The sequence below is a fragment of the Ranitomeya imitator genome, chromosome 2 (genome assembly GCF_032444005.1).
Source record: "Ranitomeya imitator isolate aRanImi1 chromosome 2, aRanImi1.pri, whole genome shotgun sequence".
Classification (NCBI taxonomy): Eukaryota; Metazoa; Chordata; class Amphibia; order Anura; family Dendrobatidae; genus Ranitomeya; species Ranitomeya imitator.
This window is the reverse complement of record NC_091283.1, coordinates 303,912,187-303,924,817: the sequence shown is the minus strand read 5'-3', so window position 1 is coordinate 303,924,817 and position 12,631 is coordinate 303,912,187. Positions and strand designations below refer to the sequence as shown.

General features: G+C 42.7%; 1 protein-coding gene across 1 annotated transcript in view; it reads left to right on the top strand.

The window, feature by feature from the left end:
* The window catches only part of LOC138666939 (zinc finger protein 182-like), an 84,344-nt gene extending 75,312 nt beyond the window's left edge, over positions 1-9,032 (top strand). Inside the window, exon 13 of the mRNA XM_069755134.1 lies at positions 722-9,032. Coding sequence (XP_069611235.1) covers positions 722-2,223 — 1,502 coding nt within the window. The 3' untranslated portion in view covers positions 2,224-9,032. The remainder of the gene's footprint in view (positions 1-721) is intronic.
* The last annotated feature ends 3,599 nt before the right edge of the window (positions 9,033-12,631 follow it).

Below are 12,631 nucleotides of genomic sequence, written 5' to 3'. Positions count from 1 at the left end.
GTCTGACGTTCATTTGTTCATTTTCATAGATTATTTATTATTACTTTTGTCAGATTCAAGTTATTTTTGTGACTGTTGTGGGATTTTCTGTCATTAAACGAGGGATAACCACGATTTTGACCACGTGTGTAGGGCGACTGAATATTTTGATTCCACAGCCACTTTCCAGAAATTAACATGCAGTGGAATTTGGTGAGTGAAAATGACACATTTGCCATTTTATTATCCAACACTTAGTGCCAAGATTGTGCTCACTATAATATTGCTAAACACAGGGATCCTAAATTTTGTTTTTGCACACTGCAAGACTCAGAAGTGAGAGCAGATTTTGCTGAATTGGTTTATAGAAACCCTGTTGCTTTTCAACAGCCTTTGAGCCACTAAGTGTGGGAACCGCTGTTTTTCCATTGACACAAGGTGGACCTGAGTGGGGACTTGTTTTTTGTGAGATGAGAATTGATATTATTTTCGCCTAAATAACATTGATTTTGTTTTTTTTGGTTCAATATTTGCGAGGCACAATGAACAAACAGTTGAACACCACGCACTACTGATTCATCTTATAAGGTTTTCTATTAGACTGTGAACTGTCATTGACTTGGTAAATAATTACAGTTTTTTACATAGCTTGCCATTTTTATGGACAGTTTAAGTAGATATGTTCAAAAATATAAAATTCAAGGATATTTTATTCAAAAATAATTTTTTTTTTTTTTAACAGCTGACTGTACCCGGAGATCAGAGGGACAGCTGACATCATCTGATTTAAAAATTGAAGATATCGAAATCCCACAGGATGCAACGGAATTCAATGCCATTACTTCAGACATACCATCATCCCTTCATAGCAAAGATCTGCCATCTGATCCTTTGAAACAGGTCGTGTCTTCTGATTTATTACTGACAACAAAGGAAAATGAAAGACACAAAATAAGCATTAAAACACCATCTGCTCCAAAAGAAAAGAAGTCATTTTCACATTCAGAATATGGAAACACCATAAACCAAAGAACCCACACAGGGGAGAAGCCTTTTTGCTGTTCAGAATGTGGGAAATGTTTTAACCACAATTGGGATCTTGTTACACACCATAGAACTCACACAGGGGAGAAGCCTTTTTCCTGTTCAGAATGTGGGAAATGTTTTAACCGAAAATCAGATTTGGTTAGGCACCATAGAACTCACACAGGGGAGAAGCCTTTTTCCTGTTCAGAATGTGGGAAATGTTTTAACCGAAAATCAGATTTGGTAAGGCACCAGAGAATCCACACAGGGGAGAAGTCTTATTCATGTTCAGAATGTGGGAAATGTTTTAACGAGAAATCAGATTTGGTTCAGCACCATAGAACTCACACAGGGGAGAAGCCTTTTTCCTGTTCAGAGTGTGGGAAATGTTTTAACCACAATTGGGATCTTGTTACACACCATAGAACTCACACAGGGGAGAAGCCATTTTCCTGTTCAGAATGTGGGAAATGTTTTAAGCATAAATCATGTTTTGTTGCACACCAGAGAATCCACACAGGGGAGAAGCCTTTCTCCTGTTCAGAATGCGGGAAGTGTTTTAACCAGAAAACAAATTTGATTAAACACCAGAGAAGTCACACAGGGGTGAAGTATTTTTCTTGTTCAGAATGTGGGAAATATTTTAACCATAATTTTATTCTTGTTGCGCACCTGAGAATTCACACAGGGGAGAAGCCTTTTTCCTGTTCAGAATGTGGGAAATGTTTTAATCAGAAATCAACCTTGGTTACGCACCAGAGAACCCACACAGGGGAGAAGCCTTTTTCATGTTCAGAATGTGGGAAATGTTTTGTTTATAAATCAAGCTTGGTTACGCACCAGAGAACTCACACAGGGGAGAAGCCTTTTTCACATTCAGAATGTGGGAAATGTTTTAAACAGAAATCAACCTTGGTTACGCACCAGAGAACCCACACAGGGGAGAAGCCTTTTTCATGTTCAGAATGTGGGAAATGTTTTAATCAGAAATCAAACTTGGTTACGCACCAGAGAACCCACACAGGGGAGAAGCCTTTTTCATGTTCAGAATGTGGGAAATGTTTTAAACAGAAATCAAACTTGGTTACGCACCAGAGAACCCACACAGGGGAGAAGCCTTTTTCATGTTCAGAATGTGGGAAATGTTTTAAACAGAAATCAGATTTTGTTAGTCACAAATTAATTCACAGAGGGGAGAAGCCTCTTTCATGTGAATAATGTGGAAAATATTTTACACAGAAATTAACTCTAAATAAACATCAGTGCAGTCACACAGGGGAGAGAAGCCTTTTCCATGTTCAGAATGTTGGAAATGTTTTAACCAATAATTGCATTTTCTTAACCTCTTAATCCCATATGACGTATTATCCCGACAAGGTGACCTGGGACTTAATTCCCAGGGATGGGATAGTACGTCATAGCGATCGGCCGTGCTCACGGGGGGAGCGTGGCCAATCGCGGCCGGGTGTCAGCTGACTATCGCAGCTGACATCCGGCACTAAGTGCCAGGAGTGGTCATGGACCACCCCCGGCACATTAACCCCTGGCACACTGCGATCAAAGATGATCGCAGTGTTGCGGCGGTATAGGGAAGCATCATGCAGGGAGGGGGATCTCTGCATGCTTCCCTAAGACCCTCAGTACAAGGCAATGTGCTCACACCTTGTACCGAGCGTCTCCTCCCTGCAGGCCCCAGATCCAAAATGGCTGCGGGGCTACATCCGGGTCCTGCAGGGAGGTGGCTTACCAGCGCCTGCTCAGAGCAAGCGCTGGTAAGCCTGCAGCCCTGCATGTCAGATCGCTGACCTGACACAGTGCTCTGCAAAGTGTCAGATAAGCGATCTGACCCTAAAACATTATGCGCCCCCCCCCCCCCCCCATGGGGCAATGTTATAAACTAAAAAAAAAAAAAATTCACATGTGTATAAAGAAAAAAAAAATCCTAAATAAAGAAAAATATTATTCCCATAAATACATTCCTTTATCTAAAAAAACAAACAATAAAAGTACACATATTTAGTATCACCGCGTCCGTAACGACCCCACCTATAAAACTGTCCCACTAGTTGACCCCTTCATTGAACGCGGTAAAAAAAAGAGGCAAAAAACAACGCTTTATTATCATACCGCCAAACAAAAAGTGGAATAACACGCAATCAAAAAGACGGATATAAATAATCATGGTACCTCTGAAAACATCATCTTGTCCAGCAAAAAACAAGCTGCCAGACAGCGTAATCAACAAAAAAATAAAAAAGTTATAGTCCTCAGAATAAAGCGATGCAAAAATTATTATTTTTTCTGTAAAAGTTTTTATCACATAAAAGCGCCAAAACATAGAAAAATGATATAAATGAGGTATCACTGCAATCGTACTGACCTGAAGAATAAAACTGCTTTATGAATTTTACCAAACGTGGAACGGTATAAACGCCCCACCCAAAAGAAATTCATGAATAGCTGGTTTTTGGTCATTCTGCCTCACAAAAATCGGAATAAAAAGCAATCAAAAAAGGTCACATGCCCAAAATGGTACCAATAAAAACGTCAACTCGTCCCGCAAAAAATAAGACCTCACATGACTCTGTGGACCAAAATATGGAAAAATTATAGATCTCAAAATGTGGAGACGCAAAACCATTTTTGCAATAAAAAGCGTCTTTTAGTGTGTGACGGCTGCCAATCATAAAAATCCGCTAAAAAAAATGCTATAAATAATAAATCAAACCCCCATTCATCACCCCCTTAGTTAGGTAAAATAATAAAATTACAAAAATGTATTTATTTCCATTTTCCCATTAGGGTTAGGATTAGGGCTAGGGTTGGGGCTAGTGTTAGGGCTAGGGTTAGGGCTAGGGTAGGGGCTAGGGTTGGGGTTTCAGTTAGAATTGTTTAGGCACATGAGGGGCTCTCCAAACGCGGCATGGCATCCGATCTCAATTCCAGCCAATTCTGCGTTGAAAAAGTAAAACAGTGCTCCTTCACTTCCGAGCTCTCCCGTGCGCCCAAACAGGGGTTTACCCCAACATATGCGGTATCAGCGTACTCAGGACAAATTGGACAACAACTTTTGGGGTTCAATTTCTCTTATTACCCTTGGGAAAATAAAAATTTGGGGGACTAAAAAACCATTTTTGTGGGGAAAAATTATTTTTTATTTTCACGGCTCTGCGTTATATACTAGTGAAACACTTGGGGGTTCAAAGTTCTCACAACACATCTAGATAAGTTCTTTGGGGGTCTAGTTTCCAATATGGGGTCACTCTTGGGGGATTTGAATGTCTAGACACATCAGTGGCTCTCCGAACGCAACAAGGCGTCCCATCTCAATTCCAGTCAATTTTGCATTGAAAAGTCAAACAGCGCTCCTTCCCTTCCGAGCTCTGCCATGCGCCCAAACAGTGGTTAACCCCCTCATATGGGGTATCGTCGTCCTCGGGACAAATTGTACAACAACTTTTTGGGTCTATTTTCTCCTGTTACCCTTGGTAAAATAAAACAAATTGGAGCTGAAGTAAATTTTGTGTGAAAAAAAGTTAAATGTTCATTTTTATTTAACCCCTTCGCGCCAGCCGCCGTACTAGTACTGCGCTGCCGGCACTGCATTAGTGCCAGCAGCAGTACTAGTACGGCGCACCGATCACCGCGGTCTCGCGCTGAGCGCCGCGGTGATCGGGTGCGGGTGTCAGCTGTATATGACAGCTGACACCCCGCAGCAATGCCCACGATCGGCGCCATCGCCGACCGCGGGCATTTAACCCCTCTGATGCCGCTGTCAGTAGTGACAGCGGCGTAGAGGGGGATCACGCAGGGACGGGGGCTCCCTGCGCTCTCCCACCGGAGCAACGCAATGAGATCGCGTTGCTCCGGTGACCCGGAAGGAGTCCCCGGATCCAAGATGGCCGCCGGACTCCTTCCGGGTCATGAAATGACCTGGCTAGCCGGCGCCTGCTGAGAGCAGGCGCTGGAAAGCCAGCTAAGCTGCCTGTCAGATCGTTGATCTGACAGTGTGCTATACACAGTGTCAGATCAACGATCTGATCTAATACAGAGATGTCCCACCCTGGGACAATGTTAGAAAGTAAAAAAAAAAAAATAGAATGTGTAAAAAAAAATTTAAAAAAATCCCCAAATTAAAAAAAAAAAAAACATTTCCCAATAAATACATTTATTTATGTAAAAAAAAATAAATAAATAAATGTACACATATTTGTTATCGCCGCGTCCGTAACGACCCGCTCTATAAAACTATCACACTAGTTAACCCCTTCAGTGAACACCGCAAAAAAAAAAAAAAAAAAAACAAGGCAAAAAACAACGCTTTATTATCATACAGGCGAACAAAAAGTGGAATAACACTCGATCAAAACGACGGATATAAATAACCATGGTACCGCTGAAAACGTCATCTTGTCCCGCAAAAAAAAAGCAGCCATACAGCATCATCAGCAGAAAAATAAAAAAGTTATAGCTCTCAGAATAATGCGATGCAAAAACAATTATTTTTTTATATAAAATAGTTTTTATTGTGTAAAAGCGCCAAAACATAAAAAAATTACATAAATGAGGTATCGCTGTAATCGTACTGACCCGAAGAATAAAACTGCTTTATCCATTTTACCACACGTGGAACGGTATAAACGCCCCCCCTAAAAGAAATTCAGGAATTGCTGGTTTTTGTTCATTCCACCTCCCAAAAATCGGAATAAAAAGCGATCAAAAAATGTCATCTGCCCAAAAATGTTACCAATAAAAACGTCAACTCGTCCCACAAAAAACAAGACCTCATATGACTCTGTGGGCCAAAATATGGATAAATTATAGCTCTCAAAATGTGGTGATGCAAAAACTATTTTTTGCAATAAAAAGCGTCTTTTAGTGTGTGACAGCTGCCAATCATAAAAATCCGCCAAAAAAAACGCTATAAAAGTATATCAAACCCCCCTTCATCACCCCCTTAGTTAGGGAAAAATAATAAAATGTAAAAAAATGTATTTATTTCCATTTTCCCATTAGGGTTAGGGCTAGGGTTAGGGCTAGGGTTAGGGTTTCAGTTATAATTGGGGGTTTCCACTGTTTAGGCACATCAGGGGCTCTCCAAACGCGACATGGCGTCCGATCTCAATTCCAGCCAATTCTGCTTTGAAAAAGTAAAACAGGGCTCCTTCCCTTCCGAGTTTTCCTGTGTGCCCAAACAGTGGTTCCCCCCAACATATGGGGTATCAGCGTTCTCAGGACAAGTTGGACAACAACTTTTGGGGTCCAATTTGTCCTGTTACCCTTGGGAAAATAAAAGCATAGGGGATAAAATATCATTTTCGTGGAAAAAAATATATTTTTTATTTTCACGGCTCTGCGTTATAAACTGTAGTGAAACACTTGTTGGTTCAAAGCTCTCACAACACATCTAGATAAGTTCCTTGGGGGGTCTAGTTTCCAATATGGGGTCACTTGTGGGGGGTTTCTACTGTTTAGGTACATCAGGGGCTCTGCAAATGCAACATGACGCCTGCAGACCAATCCATCTAAGTCTGCATTTCAAATGGCGCTCCTTCCCTTCCGAGCTCTGCCGTGCACCCAAACAGTGGTTCCCCCCAACATATGGGGTATCAGCGTTCTCAGGACAAGTTGGACAACAACTTTTGGGGTCCAATTTGTCCTGTTACCCTTGGGAAAATAAAAGCATAGGGGATAAAATATCATTTTCGTGGAAAAAAATATATTTTTTATTTTCACGGCTCTGCGTTATAAACTGTAGTGAAACACTTGTTGGTTCAAAGCTCTCACAACACATCTAGATAAGTTCCTTGGGGGGTCTAGTTTCCAATATGGGGTCACTTGTGGTGGGTTTCTACTGTTTAGGTACATTAGGGGCTCTGCAAATGCAACATGACACCTGCAGTCCATTCCATCTAAGTCTGCATTTCAAACGGTGCTCCTTCCCTTCCGAGCTCTGCCACGCACTCAAACGGTGGTTCCCCCCCACATGTGGGGTATCAGCATACTCAGGACAAATTGGACAATAACATTTGTGGTCCACTATCTCCTGTTACCCTTGGGAGAAAAAAAAATTGCGGGCTAAAACATCATTTTGTGGAAAGAAAAAATGATTTTTTAATTTTCACAATGCTACATTCTAAACTTTAGTGAAACAATTGGGGGTTAAAAGTGCTCACCACACATCTAGATAAGTTCCTTAGGGGGTCTTCTTTCCAAAATGGGGTCACTTGTGGGGGGTTTCCACTGTTAAGGCACGTCAGGGGCTCTCCAAATGCGACATGGCGTCCGATCTCAATTCCAGCCAATTTTGCATTGAAAAGTCAAATGGCGCTCCTTCCCTTCCGAGCTCTGCCATGCGCTCAAACAGTGGTTTATCCCTATATATGAAGTATCGACGTACTCAGGACAAATTGCAAAACAACTTTTGGGGTCCAATTTATCCTTTTACCCTTGGGAAAATAAAAAATTTGGGGCAAAAAGATCATTTTTTGTGAAAATTAAATATAATTTTTTTTTTACGGCTCTACATTATATACTTCTGTGAAGCACTTGGAGGTTCAAAGTGCTCACCACACATCTAGATTAGTTACTTAGGGGGTCTACTTTCCAAAATGGTGTCACTTGTGGGGGTTTCCACTGTTTAGGCACATCAGGGGCTCTCCAATCGTGACATGGGCTCCGATCTCAATTCCAGCAAATCTCGCATTGAAAAGTCAAATGGCGCTCCTTCCCTTCCGAGCTCTGCCATGTGCCCAAACAGTGGTTTACCCCCACATATGGGGTATCAGCGTACTCAGGACAAATTGTACAACGACTTTTGTGGTCCAATTTCTCCTGTTACCCTTGGTAAAATGAAACAAATTGGACCTGAAGTAAAAATTTTGTGAAAAAAAAGTTAAATGTTCAATTTTTTTAAACATTCAAAAAATTCCTGTGAAGCACCTGAAGGGTTAATAAACTTTTTGAATGTGGTTTTGAGTACCTTGAGGGGTGCAGTTTTTAGAATGGTGTCACTTTTGGGCATTTTCTGTCATATAGACCCCTCAAAGTCACTTCAAGTGTGAGGTGGTCCGTAAAAAAATGGTTTTGCAAATTTTGTTGCAAAAATGAGAAATCGCTGGTTAACTTTTAACCCTTATAACGTCCTAACAAAAAAAATTATGTTTCCAAAATTGTGCTGATGTAAAACAGACATGTGGGAAATGTTGTTTATTAACTATATTATGTGATATAACTCTCTAATTTAAGGGCATAAAAACTAAGAGTTTGAAAATTGCTAAATTTTCATAATTTCCGACAAATTTTTGTTTTTTTCACAAATAAATGCAAGTCGTATCGAAGAAGTTTTACCACTATCATGAAGTACAATATGTCACGAGAAAACAATGTCAGAATCACCAGGATCCGTTGAAGCGTTTCAGAGTTATGACCTCATAAAGTGACAGTGGTCAGAATTGTAAAAATTGGCCCTGTCACTTAGGTGAAAACAGGCTTTGGGGTGAAGGGGTTAAACATTCCAAAAATTCCTTTGAAACACCTGAAGGGTTAATAAACTTCTTGAATGTGATTTTGAGGACCTTGAGGGGTGCAGTTTTTAGAATGGTGTCACACTTGGTTATTTTCTATCATATAGAGCCCTCAAAATTACTTCAGATGAGATGTGGTCCCTAAAAAAAATTGGTGTTGTAAAAATGAGAAATTGCTGGTCAACTTTTAACCCTTAATTCCCTAACAAAAAAAATTTTGCTTCCAAAATTGTGCTGATGTAAAGTAGACATGTGGAAAATGTTACTTTATTAAGTATTTTGTGTGACATATCTCTGTGATTTAAGGGTATAAAAATTCAAAGTTGGAAGATTGCAATATTTTCGAAAATTTTTGCCACATTTCTGCTTTTTTCACAAATAAACGCAAGTCTTATCGAATAAATTTTACCACTATTATGAAGTACAATATGTCACGGGGAAACATTGTCAGAATCATCAGGATCTGTTGAAGCGTTCCAGAGGTATAACCTCATAAAGGGACAGTGGTCAGAATTGTAAAAATTATCACGGTCATTAACATGCAAACCACCCTTGGGGCTTAAGGGGTTACAGTGGTTGTTCACTATTAAAGGGACACTGTCACCTGAATTTGGAGGGAACAATCTTCAGCCATGGAGGCGGGGTTTTGGGGTTTTTGATTCACCCTTTCCTTACCCGCTGGCTGCATGCTGGCTGCAATATTGGATTGAAGTTCATTCTCTGTCCTTCATAGTACACGCCTGGGCAAGGTAAGATTGCCTTGTGCAGGCATGTACTACGGAGGACAGAGAATGAACTTCAATCCAATATTGCAGCCAGCATGCAGCCAGCGGGTAAGGAAAGGGTGAATCAAAAACCCCAAAACCCCGCCTCTATGGCTGAAGATTGTTCCCTCCAAATTCAGGTGACAGTGTCCCTTTAAGGCAATCCCTTGTCATTCATCAGGTTTGGCTTTGATAACCCCTTTCCCACCTTGGACGTATCCATATGTCCCTGTAACCTGGGTCACAATGACATCCCAATGATTTTGTGCTCACACGGCCTGTGCAAGCGCGATCACTGCTGGGAGTCAGCTGATTCTGACTGCTGACTCCCGATACTTAGTGCCAGGAGTGGTCCCACACCGCTCCTGATACTTTAACCCCCTAAGTGATGTGATCGAACTCACAGCAGACCGCCTCTTTGCCTTTGTATCCGAGACCCTGCAACATCTTTGTGGGGTCCTGATCGTTGTCATGGTAACCCAATGTCGTGATTATGACCTGAGCTAGCAAAGTTGCTTTATCATAATCAGCAACTTTGTGTGTCAGAGCAGCGGTGACAGTTTGCATAATATAGGGATGCTCCTGCATCCCATTGCTATACAAGTGATCAGCCTGGAAAAAATGAAAGTCCCATAGTGGGATAAAGTAAAAAAAGTTAAAGAAAGTAAAACATTTTTTTTTATAAAAAAGATCAAAAATAAACGAACAGACCTGCGAAACTGTCCCACTATTTAACCCCTTTAGTGAACACCATAAAAATCAAATAAAAAAACAAGACAAAAACATTGCTTTGTCATCATATTGTTGACAAAAAGAGGAATAAAAAGCGATCAAAAAGATAAATATAGGGCGTGTCTAACAGCCGGAGAAGAAGGACGCATGGTGGAGAGCTCCTCCAGCAAAAAGGAGATAAAAGGTCTTCCCCTAGACCTTAATCCACCACAGACCACCCAAAACTCCCTAGCAACGAGCCGGAATTAAGGGAGACCCTCAGCGAGAGCCCCGGAGACGTTGCACCGGATCCACAGGCTCAGAGAGGCTCTGCAGTTCAGCGCTCCCAGCATAGGCCGGCACAGAGAAAACTCCTCAGGGTCAGGAAACTGCACAGAGAGACCCGACGAGCGACGTGTGGAGAGGTGAGCGGCGGTAGCAGGAAGTTTGCAGATCCCCGCAGAGCTAAGGGAGTAGTGAAGGGGAGACCCTCCCGCCCTTGTACCCCCCGCGGCACCCGCAGAGAGAGCACCACGAGCGCGCACACCAGGATCCCCTGCAGGCAGGCGGCACGTGGTGAGGAGAGCGGCGGCAGCAAAAAGCCTGCGGACCCCCCGCCGAGTCACGGAGGTGTTGAGGGAGAGGCAGTCCCATCCTTTGATCTCCCGAAGCACCATCAGAGAGATCGCCGCAAGTGCGCCATTGCTCCGTCAGTGCCGACTGTTTGCCCGCCACTGGGAGGGTAGGCGCCATTTTGGGGACGGAGCACCTCATAGAGAAGCACCATATCAGGGCAGGCACATCTAAGATACTCGGCACTGCTGCATTTCACTCTGCATACCATCCTTGCTGCAGAAGCGGAGCAGTCACTCTACCATAGCCCCTTACTGGGCTGTCAGTGTGCCTTGGCTACATCACATCAGAAAACAGAACCTCAGCACTCTACTTAACAAACTTACAATTTACATATACAGACCTCTGGCGACACCTAGTGCTGGAACTGTTTATCACATCTAGAGGTTCCTTTTTCTGGACCAGGACATTGTATATGCCCCACTAACTTAAAGATTATAATTAAATGCACCTCGGAGGGGGCTTGCTAATGGGGGGTTCCGCCTGATGCGGTGATCGCTGCACTCCCATGTTCCCCTGAACTCTACCACGGGCAATTAATAGCAGCAGACATATGGGTAAAACTAAGAAGACTTCTGGGCAACCCATAAGCTTACACAAGGAGCCTCATATAGAGGAAATGGAACGGTTCTTAAACCAGCCACCCCAAACAAGGAATACCAGATCAACAATGTCGCAAACCCCGCATAAAAATGGTTCCTCCTCAAAAGAGCCACAGACCTCACATATCTCCCCTAAAAAAATCAACAGACAACAGTGGCGGAGATGGAGACGTGCCTGAGGACATGAATATTGCTGAATTGAGTAAATACATTAAAGCTCTTCCAACCAAAGCGGACCTGGAAAGTTTCGCGTGCAGGCTTGAGAACTCGTACAAAAAAGAGATACATAATTTGCAGACAGAATTCACGGCGCGTATAGAAGATGTGGAAAAGACTCAAGAGAATATCTCACAGGAACTTCAGGCACACAGAGAAATCTTAATGGACCACACCATGAAACTGGAAGAAATGTCATCTGGTCTTGAGGACCTGGAAAATCGCAATAGGCGTAACAATATTCGTATACGTGGCCTACCAGAATCTGTCAGTCCTCAGGACCTAGATCGTACAGTTCAGAAAATATTTTTGGACATTCTCGGCGACCAAGAGGACAACACCATCGAGTTCGACAGGATTCATAGATCCCTTGGTCCTAAACCCACGTCTGAGTCACGCCCTAGAGACGTCATCTGCAGGGTACATTACTTCAGAATTAAGGAGGCCATCATGATGGCCTCTAGGAAAAGGGGATCCCTCCAGTTTGAAGGTCAATCAATCCTACTCCTATCAGATTTATCCAGGCGCACTCTATTCTTGCGCAAAGCTCTGAAGCCCTTGCTGGAGGTTCTCAAGGAAAGAGATATTCCCTACAGATGGGGGTTCCCATTCCAACTATCAGCATCCAAAGGTGGCAAAAGCGCATATTTCCGCCGGATTGGGGACCTGGCTAACTTTCTAGGCACGTTTGAACTTCCACTAATAAATCTTCCGGATTGGCCTCTGGCCCCAACACTCTGGCTGCTCCTCCAAGGTGGCTCAAGGTCCCCCGTTCCAAGAATCGTCATACTACCGAAGGCTCCTCAGATCCTCCATGAAGTTTCTCTCTTCTCTTGTTTCATTTTCTTCTTAGTTCCAAATAGTTTTTATTCATTGCTGCAATGCATTCAGATACTCTTCTGCAGTTGAGTAGTCTCATGAACACTTACTGTTAAACGAATGAGTCTCCTGGTGGGGTGGCCTGTCTTACCGTGGGCTCGCCATAGAGGTTTGATTCTATTCTTTAAGCACCTGGGCGCGTGGTGTCCTTGTCATCGGTGAATTTGTCCTTCTTCCCTCCCCCCTAAATTCCCACCCTTTCCCCCTTTTTTTCCCCTTCCCCCCCCCTTTTTTTTTTTTTTTTATTCGCTGATGGCATGCGGGACATCTCGCCGGTGCAAGGGCTATTACTATG